General features: G+C 40.2%; 1 protein-coding gene across 7 annotated transcripts in view; it reads right to left on the minus strand.

The window, feature by feature from the left end:
- anks1b (ankyrin repeat and sterile alpha motif domain containing 1B) overlaps positions 1-11,570 on the minus strand; it is a 187,814-nt gene that overhangs the window by 56,488 nt on the left and 119,756 nt on the right. For 6 of the 7 annotated variants that reach the window (XM_014004217.1, XM_014004221.1, XM_014004216.1 and 3 more), the window contains exons 14-17: positions 7,335-7,987; positions 6,746-6,868; positions 5,160-5,229; positions 1,967-2,073 (exon numbers count right to left, since the gene is read on the minus strand). In XM_014004217.1, the coding sequence (XP_013859671.1) occupies positions 1,967-2,073; positions 5,160-5,229; positions 6,746-6,868; positions 7,335-7,987 (953 nt within the window). Of the gene's footprint in view, positions 1-1,966; positions 2,626-5,159; positions 5,230-6,745; positions 6,869-7,334; positions 7,988-11,570 lie in introns of those variants that run through there. The other variant, XM_014004223.1, reaches the window with a different exon arrangement.

An 11,570-nucleotide genomic window follows, 5' to 3' on the forward strand; every position in this document is an offset into this window, starting at 1 on the left:
AACATAATGTGTTTTGCTTTAGCCTTTGTTCTTCTAAAAGACTACAATGTGCAGCATGGGCTAATAAGAGTTTGACTCATTTTGCACAAGTAAGTCATGACTGTTATTTCCTGTAATTATGTATCTTTCTGCACAGTAGCTTGCTTTTTACTTTAATTTTTATCAAATTTTTCCTTGATGGACCGGTACTACCGGTACTGTAGTTATTTCTCTTATTTTGACTTTGATCTATGTTTATTTTGATTGTTACAATCTTTAATCTTTAATTCTATTATTTTTGCTACTATTGATATTGTCACATGGTAACATACTGTTTTGTGGAGTGATGTATGTACATGCTGCTGCTACTACACCTGAATTTCCCCCCGTGGGACAATAAAGGCTGTATCTATTCTATTCTATTATATTCTATAAATCATGGTAACAAGTGAAAACTTTCCTTTTGAGATGTTTGTAAAGTTTTGTACAATCCTAATAGAAGACTTGCACTGTGGTAAATTTCCTGTTTGTTCACAGATTTACTCTTTTCTAAAACAGTTCAGAGATTCCTTGGTATTTACCGGTTTTGGTAAGTTTTGGGTTTTGACCAGAAACTTTGAAAACCAAAACATGTTGACAAACAGATATTCTGAGAGAAATTTAGCCACACCCCCTGCACACACCCACAAACTTATGATTATTAGCTACTTTAAGTAAAATTAAAAGCTACATCTTATGAAGATATAACAGTATGACGAGTGAAAAGGCACTGAACTCATTTTATACTGTACTACTTAATGCTTTTAATAAAAACCTAAAGCAAGACAGACTTTACTGACTTGAAGTGACACATACTGGGAAAAAAAAGGAGAAAACAGTCAAAGTCTGACTACTGCAGTTTAWATCAGTGTCAGTTTGGGTCATACTGAAATATTCACAAGCTAATRACAGGAGAAGACGAGCAGCAAGTGTCCTCTTGGTTCCAAACACAAACTCATGAAACCGCTTGAGCAAATTATTTGTAGCTAAAACAGATGAACAGTGAGTGAGAAACACAAAGAAACAGATTCTGGGATTTTTATCCCGTTGCCAGGGTAACTAAAGGAACAGATGCAGGTCACACTGATTGATGGACCAGAACACACACATATGCTTCCCAAAACATGGTTCCCTGCGTACAGTGCAACTTCGACGTCATTAAAAACAGCATAGCTGCAATCTGTATTTTGGTCAGTGAAATGGAAAGTGGCAGTTGATCTGGATTTTACAGTCATATTATTGGGTTAAAGCACAGTGAACTTAAGGGCGAAACATTTAGATTCATCTTAACGGTGAATCTCCAGAGAAACTCCTGCAGTCAGCATCCCTCTGCTCGGTGTCCTTCTGCCTCTGCTGCAGTTTCTCTCAATTTAACTTCATTGCATCTCCTCTGCCCTCCCCATTTCACCTCATTTTCTAGTTTATGGTTCACCGCTCGGTGTAAATCACCCTCAATGATGCACGTCATGAGTTTCCAAAAGTAAAATGACCCAGAGAGTTTCTCTTCTTACGTCACCGGAGGGGACCATCAGATCAAACGGAGGAGAGGATCAGGTCCATGAGCTACAAGTGGCTCTAAGCACAGTCAAAGTGAACTGTTTTGTATAAAAACAGCAAAGCTTTCATCAGTCTTTGTAAATTCAGTGTATTTGTTTGCAGTTTGATGCTGAAGCTAGATTGTTTTTACTGTGGTGGGTTTATGATGTAGGATTTCTGTGCGTAGGAGGGACTTCACATGGCTTCAGCAGGGAGAGGCAGCATTGATACAAATGAAAGAATTAGAGAAAATGACCCCAAATAAATTGTAAAAATGTCTTTAAAAATATTTAAACTATTACTTGAAAATAAAATGATTAAAAAAAGAAAAAAAAACATAAAACAGGTGGATTACCTATATGAAACCTCAACTCATGATATCCCACACCCAGTTATTAAAAAAAACACTTACCATGAACTGGACATTGTCAAATCCATTAGCGAGCAGGTGGTTCTCATACTGGACCAGTCCAATAGAGTCAAGCCACTGGCCAACAGACTGCAGTGGGCAGCGGGGACCTATGAGGGGGTGGAGGGGTAAACGCTTTAGTAGGGAGTAGCCGTCCACGCGGTAGCAGCGGCAGTCCGGCTGCGAGAGCTGGCACTGCCACATCATGTTATGGCGGGCAAAGTGGCTGTCGAAGGAGCCTGCCATGCTTTTGAGGAGTCTTTTGGCAAGGCAGGGGAATGAAGGGAAGGCAGGTAGAGGAGGGGAAAGGGTGGGAGAAGGCTAGGCGAGGGGCATGGTGGGGATAGAGGGGGTCAGCATGCAAAGGGTGCAAGCAGGTAGAGTGTAGCTGTCCAGATGCTGCGCTCTCTGAATCCAACCAGGAGGAGAAATAAAACAAAGGAGGAGTAGGGGGTGAAAGTGAAGTTGTATCCAGAAAAAGAGCTCCTGTCCTCTGGGTTAAATCCTGCCTGAGACGGCTGCTGGGTGAGACTGGGAGTACGGATCCGCAAGCAAAAGCGACCGTGTTTGTCGCGCACGGCGCAGCAGCCGCTTTCTTTTCAGCTGTTGCGCTTGCTCGGTTGCTCCCCTGAGCTTGTGCATCTGAGTGTGTGTGAGGGAGAGAGAGCTGCTGCGTTGTAGATTTCTCTTTATCAAGTACTCCCACTCATCTGTATGCTCCTGCAGCCTCCTCTCTCCCTCTCTCTCTCTCTCCCCGTCTTCTCCCAGAGCGCTGCCTCACTCCTTCACACTCCCTCTCACTAACTTCCCTCTGTCTCCCTTCATCTCTATCTTTCCTCAGTCGCGATCGACACCCTGCTGTCTATGCCRCTCTACATATATCTGGCTCGCTTGGCTGATAATAGCCATCACAACAGTTCCAGCCTCTTTGTCTTCTAGCCAGGCTCCCTCCCACTCACATACATTCACACACACCATCCTAACTGTTTGCATGCAAACCTACATGTGTGGTGTAATATGAATGTGCTAGTGGCAGCATTTAGCTGCTTTGGCACAAACTAGATTTCTGACCATGGTAACCATGGTTAGACGCTGCTTTTTAGTGATGATGGAAAAAAAAACAAGGAGTGGATCAGGAGGTGGAGGGATGTAGGAGGTAATATGGAGAGAGGGGGTGAATGCAGCAAACACAGATGACTGGAGGAGGACTAAAGGTGTGCAGGTTAGAAAACCATGAAAAACAGGTGTTTCAGGTCCACAGAATCATTCAAATTTAAACGCAAACATCAACCGGGGTCTTACATCCCAACCTGCAAATCAAACATCTTATTTTAAAGGTTTAACCATCATTTTGATCTGTGATGTTGTCAAGAAAGCAATCACTGCTATTCTTAAGCAGGGAGAGTATTAATATGATGATTTCTATATTTTAACCAACTAACCTGCRCCCATTGTAAGAAGAGTTTTTACTAGTTTATTAAAGTTTAAATTAAAAATGATGTGCATGTTGCAGTTGGTTCATAAGATTGGTGATCATGCATAAGGAAGAAGCAAAGTGCCAACTCCTTGAATCTCAGTATTTAAGAGAGGAAGTAAATTTAATTTACCAGGAAATTTATTCCTCATTTGCTCAAAAATGCTGCAAGTGGAAAATCCTTCACTTGATACTATTAAACTCTTTAGCCGGCAATTTATGTTGGTAAATYACTTTAATTCATCCAGCTTCCTGGTTTCATCTAATTTAGAGTCAAAACTATCCTGAAAAGGTTATTTGCAAATAACTCCTAGGGTTTAACCCATCTGAAACAGCAYGTGAGGAAGGTAGGACTATTTCTCACTCAGAGTAAAACTCTGATCATGTTGGTAGTCGTCTCGTTGGGAAAATTTCAGCAATTTTAAACTCTGAATCCATATTTATTCTCCATATTGTCTTTGATGTGCAGTGCAATGACCTGCTCCAGCTTCCTTGTGTTGGGAAGTTTTATTGCTTTTTAAGACAGCAATGTTTTAAGCCTGGTTTATAATCCATCATGTGAGAAACCGTCTTGCTGACATGGTCGCGTGACACAAATTGTGTAATTTCTTTCTCATGCCCCATCTTGTGCACAATCCCTCCACAGAACTACTTTCCACAAGAAGACTGGTCAGAACTTTGTGGGCATGTTTTTGAAAAGTAGCTGAAGTACAATAATCTCATTTCTGCTGGACGAGCCTGTTAGAAAATACAGCTATCCTGACAATAGACCATTTTGTAGTTTGTCGGGAAAACGCTGAGGTTGCTATGGAAAAGCCATTGAAAATGAACAAATTCAACCAGTGAATTCACACGTTATAAAGACACGATTTGCACTGAACTGATTTGTTAAACTTTTTATTACGATCATGGATGAGATTTTGCATAAATATCTCTGCTAGAAATCAGCTTTTTGAGCATGTTGAATTTGCACAATTCCAATGACGTTTTCATAGCATTTTACCAGTTGACCTGTGACCTGGAAGAGTTAGGCRCYGCTAATACTCAYAACTACAAAATGATCTATTGATCCAGAAAAAGGGATGATAGTTAGGAAGTTGTGGAAGGATATGGGACAGTTTCTGCATATGGAGGAGACCATGCAGAGACACAGGAGGATCTCCGTGGCTGTACTGACCAGGACAGAGTGAACTGTGGTGTTCCTGTTTGAGCTTAACCTGACTTCTCCCCCGCAGTTTCTCTTTCAGCATAAATGTAAAAAATATCGTCTCACAATCACCTCAGCAAGATCCAACATCTTTGGTTTTGTTAAGTATGACCAGACCTTTACATGTTGAAACGGGTCAAGTAATTTCAATGTATGCATATTTTTCTCAAATAAATATTACCTGAGCTTATTTGGGGCTTTGCTTCTTACAGTAACTCACAGACAGAATCAACATCATGTCAGTTTAATATGACATGAGAATGGGGGGGAAAAACTGTCTAATTTTACTGAACATTTGCCTATAAGCATTTTTGTATGCTGTATTTTAGGTAAATCTCAATTAAAACCTGTAGAAATGAAAGCTAAACCATGAAATTAAGCTGCAAAATTTGTAACAAACAGGATTTATCCTTAAAGCAGAACTTGTTCTCTCTCTCTCTCTCTCTCTCTCTCTCTCTCCCTCTAAGACACACACCAGACTGAAGCACACTCATACATACTTGTAGGTGGTTTACCTGAGTTATCCTCCTTGATGTCCAATCCGCTGCTAATTCCTGCCCCAATAGAGCTCATAATCTTGTCGATCTGAATAAATGAGACAAAGAGGGTGGCAGCGTTACAGAGGTGTACAGGATGTGTAAGAGGGTGGGGGGGTGGGGTTTGTAATTTCCCAGTAATAAGGCTAACCCCTATTTCTGGATTCACGTGTCGCATAACGTGATCATTATACCAGCTCGTATGCTCAATGTCAGTCAATCCCACTGTGGACTGAAGAAGCATGAAGGAGCAGGAAACTATACGGCAGCAGAACAGAGACGAATCAGAGGAAACTGGCTGCTGGCTGTAGCAGGATGGACCTGCTGCTAACCACTGAACTATACAACTTGCTCATTTGTCAACCTTTCCGGATGRCCAGCTACCCCACTTCTGAAGCAAGTTAAAGCTGAGAGGAAATAAAGATGAGGAAAGTGAATTTCTTCTGCTTCAAGCTGGGAAACTCTGAAGGACATCCTTTCAAACCCAGGAGCCTCAAAAAATAACTTTTTTCCTCAAAGTTTCTGAGTTAGTAGTGACTTCAGAATAAACAATTGTAATTTTACCTAATTTCCCTCTGGGATCAATAAAGTATTTTTGAATTTTGAATTTGAATTTGAATTAATAACCATCCAAACAGAAACTTCTGTAATTTCACATCAAAAAGAAGGTTATCAAATATTTTATTTTCCTGAGAGTCTTCAGAAGTGAGTCACCTTCTAGTGCTGCAACTCTKTCCTGAGTGTGTGCTGCAAATAGAGCAGCTTTGTTTTTTCTTCCCCTGAAATTCCCGTAAATCACGCYAGAAGAAACCTAATGTGTTTCTCAACTCACAAGCAATTAAACAGGAAAGGTTACCGTAACTGTTAGAACTTAGGGGAAAAAATGCCATGAGGTAATTTATCACCAGGAAGTAAGGAGTTGTGTTGGGTAATTAACATGTTCATGGAAATGTGTCAAAGTGAAAACACAAATGGGCCTTTCAACCATAAGTGTAATTTTAAAAATAGCTTTTTACAAAGTGTGATGTGCAGTGTTCCTCTACGGGAGTGGTGTGCAAATGATTTGAAATTTTTAATTTTCAGGGTGTATTCACCTGGGGAAGAGTTTTGTTTGCAATGAGAGCGATTATCAGGTTTACAGTCCATGACTCACTTCAGTGCTAGAAACCATTTGATACAAAGGTCCTAAACACATGAAAGCTTCACCTGCTGCTCTTTAACATCTAAAACAACAAACTGCTTTCTTTTAAAGATTTGATACCTTCTGAAGCTTCAACATCATCAGTGTGGGAGCATGTTGAACTGGCAATCTGCTCTTTCTGCACTGTGGTAGCTGAGTGTTTTTCAAAACGAGGCAAAACTGAAACAGTTTAATGCTGAGTGTGCAGTTTTCACTCCTGCAGAAATGGCCCATATATTCATTTTAATCAATTTTATAGCCAAAATACAAGCAGTGCTGCAGCGTCGGCACTAATCGGCAACTTCTTTCCTTCTTTAATATCTCGATTGATTATGATAATCGGATGGTAGGCTGTGCTCATTAGGCAAATACATTTTTATCTCACCTCTTCCCACTCAGCAGTAAAGGAGGGCGTTCGCTCCAGCCTCCTCTCAGGGCTGACCCCTTCTCGTGAGCTGGGACTTCCTGGGCCCTGACCCCGAGATCCAGACCCCCAACTGTGCTCCTCCTAAAAAACATATTACATACAACACACACACTTAATGAAAACACTTTTCACACTAAGAATGACTAGTAAAATCTTTTAGCTTTATAAATAGGAGATTTAAAACTAAGAATTGCCTCAAGGCTATGAAGTCCCATCACAGTTTTATTAATAATGGCTAGATTTGCATCAAACAGACTATGCATTCAGTTTATAATTTATTTACGTTGAATTAAACAAATCTCAGAAGGTCCACTCAGCTGGGAACACAGTGGCCCACTTTAACAAGTTATCTAATTGGCTGAACTACTTTGAACTCTGTCTCTGAAGTCACACGGTGCATTCGGATACAAACTATAATTTATACAAATGAATATTTCACGTTAATAAATGTGCAGTCTTAACTGAGACTTCAATCTGTACCTATAAAGACCTAAAAATGTTTATATAACTTTGAATATTAAACGCTGCAGAGTTGTTGAGGTCTCACCTGTATGGGGGACACAGCCACGAGGTTCGAGTCAGACTTGGACAAAGACTTTGACAGCTGCAGGTCCAGCACACTGCGTGGCACTGATCTCATCCTCCCCAGGGTACAAGCCCTCTCCTCGTACCCAGCTCCAGATAAACCGTCTTTAGACCCACCTCTGGTCAGGTTTCCCACAGAATCTTCAACTTCACCGTTTTGCTCAGAAGAGGACGGGTGGCTCAGCGTCGACCGTACACGGGGGGAATCCCCCTGATCACAGTTCTGAATCTGAACCTGGTCTTGGTTGACCTTTGTGTGGAACACAGTCCGGTACACGACTTGGGGCTTTTGAGACCTGCAGTTCAGCCTCTGAGGAGATACTTCGCTCCCGACCCTAGAGAAGCCCTGAGAGGCCCCTCCACCAATCACAAGGCTGAACTCTGAGGCCTGCAGCAGGCTGCTCTGGACATCTGCAGAGGCATATTTGAAGTGCTTGGGGCTGTAAAGGTGATAAGGCGTTTCAGGTGGTTCACAAGCCGGGGATGAGCCATGAAGGAGGCCTGCAAACTCCTCCGGGACCAGGCTCTTCCTGTTCTCCTCCAGAAGAGGATTTGAGTTAGAGGAGGAGCAGCAGGGAGGGAGGGGAGGTGGTTCTCGCTGGTACGACCCGTCGTCTGCAAAGACAACACAGAAAAAGGATAGCTTTGTCATAAAACTCATAGACCAATCAGATACTTATATYGTAAATGTACTAAATAAAAGAAGTGACTGAACAGACGGTAGAGCAAGTAGCAAGGAAAACAAATACATAAAAAAGGATAAAAACAATCAATCTTCTACTTCCCTGTAGAAAAGTCGATTTGTGTTTCCAGGAAGACATAAAATCTCCAGACTTAGATTTTACACCTCTGTTCCTGCACTGTGTGGGTGCACGCTGAGTGCTTTCGAGTCTGAACCTGTGCATGTATGCATGAACTCATCCACACAGATGTACTCAGACCACAGTTTTCTTAAGGGGATCCTTTCAGAGGCCCACTTACTCTACGTGTGGTGGTGTGAGAGAAGCTGCTGAAAGCTTCTATTGATTCTCCGTTTTATAAAAGTAATAGTAGATGTGTGTCTTTCACTGAGTGTGAGTCCGTGCCAACTGTTGTGTTAATCGTTATAATTAACTTCTTCTGATACTCGTTGCATCATTAGCTTTTCTGCTTCAATTATTTATTGGACTTCAAAGCAACACCTCATTACTGGTTTTTGGTAATAGAGCTCACAGCAGACAAACTTTCTAATACTTGATTATTAAAAGCATTTTTTATTTTTTTATCGTTATTTAACCAGGCAAGTCCCGCTGAGATCTCAGATCTCTTTTTCAAGGTAGGCCTGGTCCTGAAGGCAACCTATTGTTTTAATAAAGTCTGAAACGGTTTGTAAACAGATCTTTCAGTAAAAAGTGGAAACTTGTCCAAGTTAACTCAAATCAAACAATATAAACACATCCACATGAGTATAAACTCCYAGAACAAACTGTCAGCTGAATATGTACCCTTTTTATTTTCTCACAGCCACATTTCAATGTGCACCAACTGCATATCACAGGATCAAAACACAAGGATTTTTCTTAAAATAAGAAAAAAGGTGACTGATTTAGGTGGAACAATAATGTTCAATGTCAAGCAGAGACGTTTCATTTCAAGCGTCATTTTCACTGCAYTGCTGTGCTGTCTGCTGTGTTTAAACACACCGAGCATCTCCATTAACAGACTTCAGGTAATGAGGGTGGAAAATATGATTTATTTGAGCGTTACATGGGCTGTAAACGCTTGCTGAAAGGATCCTCACTGTTTGGCAGCATCAATCAGCCAAGTGGTGAAAAGATCAGCTAACTCAATTTTTTCTTAATGAGCGAGTTTTTCTCTTGTTACACCTTTTYGTTGCCTTTGTCCTTTTTGAATATAATCAATATCCCAAAACAGTTCAAACTACGCGTGTTGACTTCTGCAGACTCTAACTATGAAATGTTATTAAAAGAAGCAACATAAACTCCTGAAGTTTGATTTCACTTTAAAGGCCTTAGTAAAGATGACAATGACAGATTTTCCTGAAATCATTATGATGTGTTTATAGATACAACAAGAATATTAGAACCAAATCTCTCTTTTTTAGTAACTGATTTTAGTGGGCSAAGTCATTTTCCTGCCTCACATTTTCTCCTGTCAGGCTAAATTCTTGAAATTGTTTTACACACAAGTATCCACACAACGCAAACGACAACTAAAAGGAGAGCATTTTTGATTACCTTCATCAACCTGATATTTGTGAAAAGAAAAACACTTTTTCAAGGCTAATTCAAACTGCTCACTAAATGAGACATTTACAAACCAAGAGTATGAAAAGTTGACAAGGTTGTATATTTTCAGATTTTAATTGGTGGTGATTTCAAACACCTTGAAAGTTACTCAAACACTGAGAAACACTAATTAATAGAGCTATAGTATGTAGCCTTTATGATTCAATTTAAAGTTTGTTTAATTTCTCAGTACATTTAACTCCACGCTTCATTTTTCTATGACAAAAACAACCGTTAGCAACAGGTGAGTCCTTTCGCCACTATGGCAACAGAGAATCGAAACCAAGATATTTCCCCCTTTTCAGGCAGCTGAGTGCTTTTAACTTTCAAAAAAGTGACTCAAACATGTAGGGTGAATTAAAATAGTCCAGAAACTGGCTTCACAAAAACAGAGCAGAGTTATTTTGCATCACAAAATTCAATGAGCAGCAAAGAGAAGAGAACAGCTGTAGCTTTACAAGAACACTGACAGCTCAGAGAAACCAGCTTCCAGAGTGGTTAACGAAGTTGTAATTAGAGCTTAGTTCTCCTCTAAGCTGTCACTGAGTTCCTGAAGGAAGTTTAGTAAAAGTGAGCAGCTTACCTGCAGTCCCAGTGACAGCTCAAACTGTATGAGCTGTAGGACAAACTCCTACTGGAACTCGTGACTTTGCTGTTGCAGAAGGAGCAGCAAACGTCTAAGAATGGGATTGTGAAACAGCAGATGCATTACGCTGCATACCTGCATTTTTATTGCCACACTGACACACACAAACACAAACGCGTCGCGACAAGCAGCGGCGCGGCGCAGAAACAGATTGTATTTGGATAAACTGTGTTTAAATTAAAACAAACAGCTGCAGTGATACGTCTATAGCTGTTCAGCAAACATAAATATTTTATAACGTCAGGTGTGTAATTAACTTATTTTTAGCTAAGCATCCACATATTAGTATTTCTGTGATTTATAGGCTACAGCTTCATGACTAATGCAATGATTATAAATATAATTGTGATAATGTAAGCACTGCACCTGAACAGTATTTTAGTCAAAAATAACCAAGTAWTTCAGATGCTTACTCAGCCAGACTTAAAAATGGTTTGATGTGTTTCAAATGATTCAAATCATTTCTGACRTTTATATTAAACCAATAAAATATAAATATCTACTAAAACAACTTTATTTTTATATCGAACACATGCCATGATTAACTTCACACTAACAGAATACAGAGGAAAAAGGACATCTGCTTTCATTTCTGGGGTTTAGGATGTTGAAATGTGATCAAATGATCTGATCAGAACACAGCATCTCAACCGAGTTAAGGTCTGGACTTTGCAGCTCTTGGATTCAAGCCCGTATCATCACACCTCCACCACCATGCTCAACAGTTGGAATGAGATGTTTGTGATGATAGACTGTGTTTAGTTTTCGAGCATGATGTTGTGCATTATGGGTAAACATCTCGTCACTTTCACTTTGGTCTCATCCATCTAAAAAGGACACTATTCCAGAGATCTATGGTTTATTCAGACACAACTTTGCATACCTAACTCTCCTGCTATGATTTTTAAGAGAGAAATGACTCTTTCCTGGCAACCTTTACCCACAAACCATACGTCTCGTGCTTTTATAAAGTTTAACTTTTTATTGTGCAAAATGAGGCCAAGTTGTAGCTTTCAGTTTCTTTTCCACTTCTGGGAAGATCAGCAACCAGGGGTGATTCTAGGATCTTATTCCCAAGCAGGGCCAACCCTACCAATCTGACAGTTAGGCCAAAATTTTGGTTGGTGCAGTTTTTTAAATCTCAATGTCTATTTGCACACAATCACATACAAAATAAAAATAGTTTTGTCCAAGTAATGTTATAGTTCATTATATGTGAGCCATCCATCCATCCATCCATCCATCCATCCATCCATCCATCCAT

Source organism: Austrofundulus limnaeus, unplaced genomic scaffold, assembly GCF_001266775.1.
Source record: "Austrofundulus limnaeus strain Quisiro unplaced genomic scaffold, Austrofundulus_limnaeus-1.0 Scaffold22, whole genome shotgun sequence".
Classification (NCBI taxonomy): domain Eukaryota; kingdom Metazoa; phylum Chordata; class Actinopteri; order Cyprinodontiformes; family Rivulidae; genus Austrofundulus; species Austrofundulus limnaeus.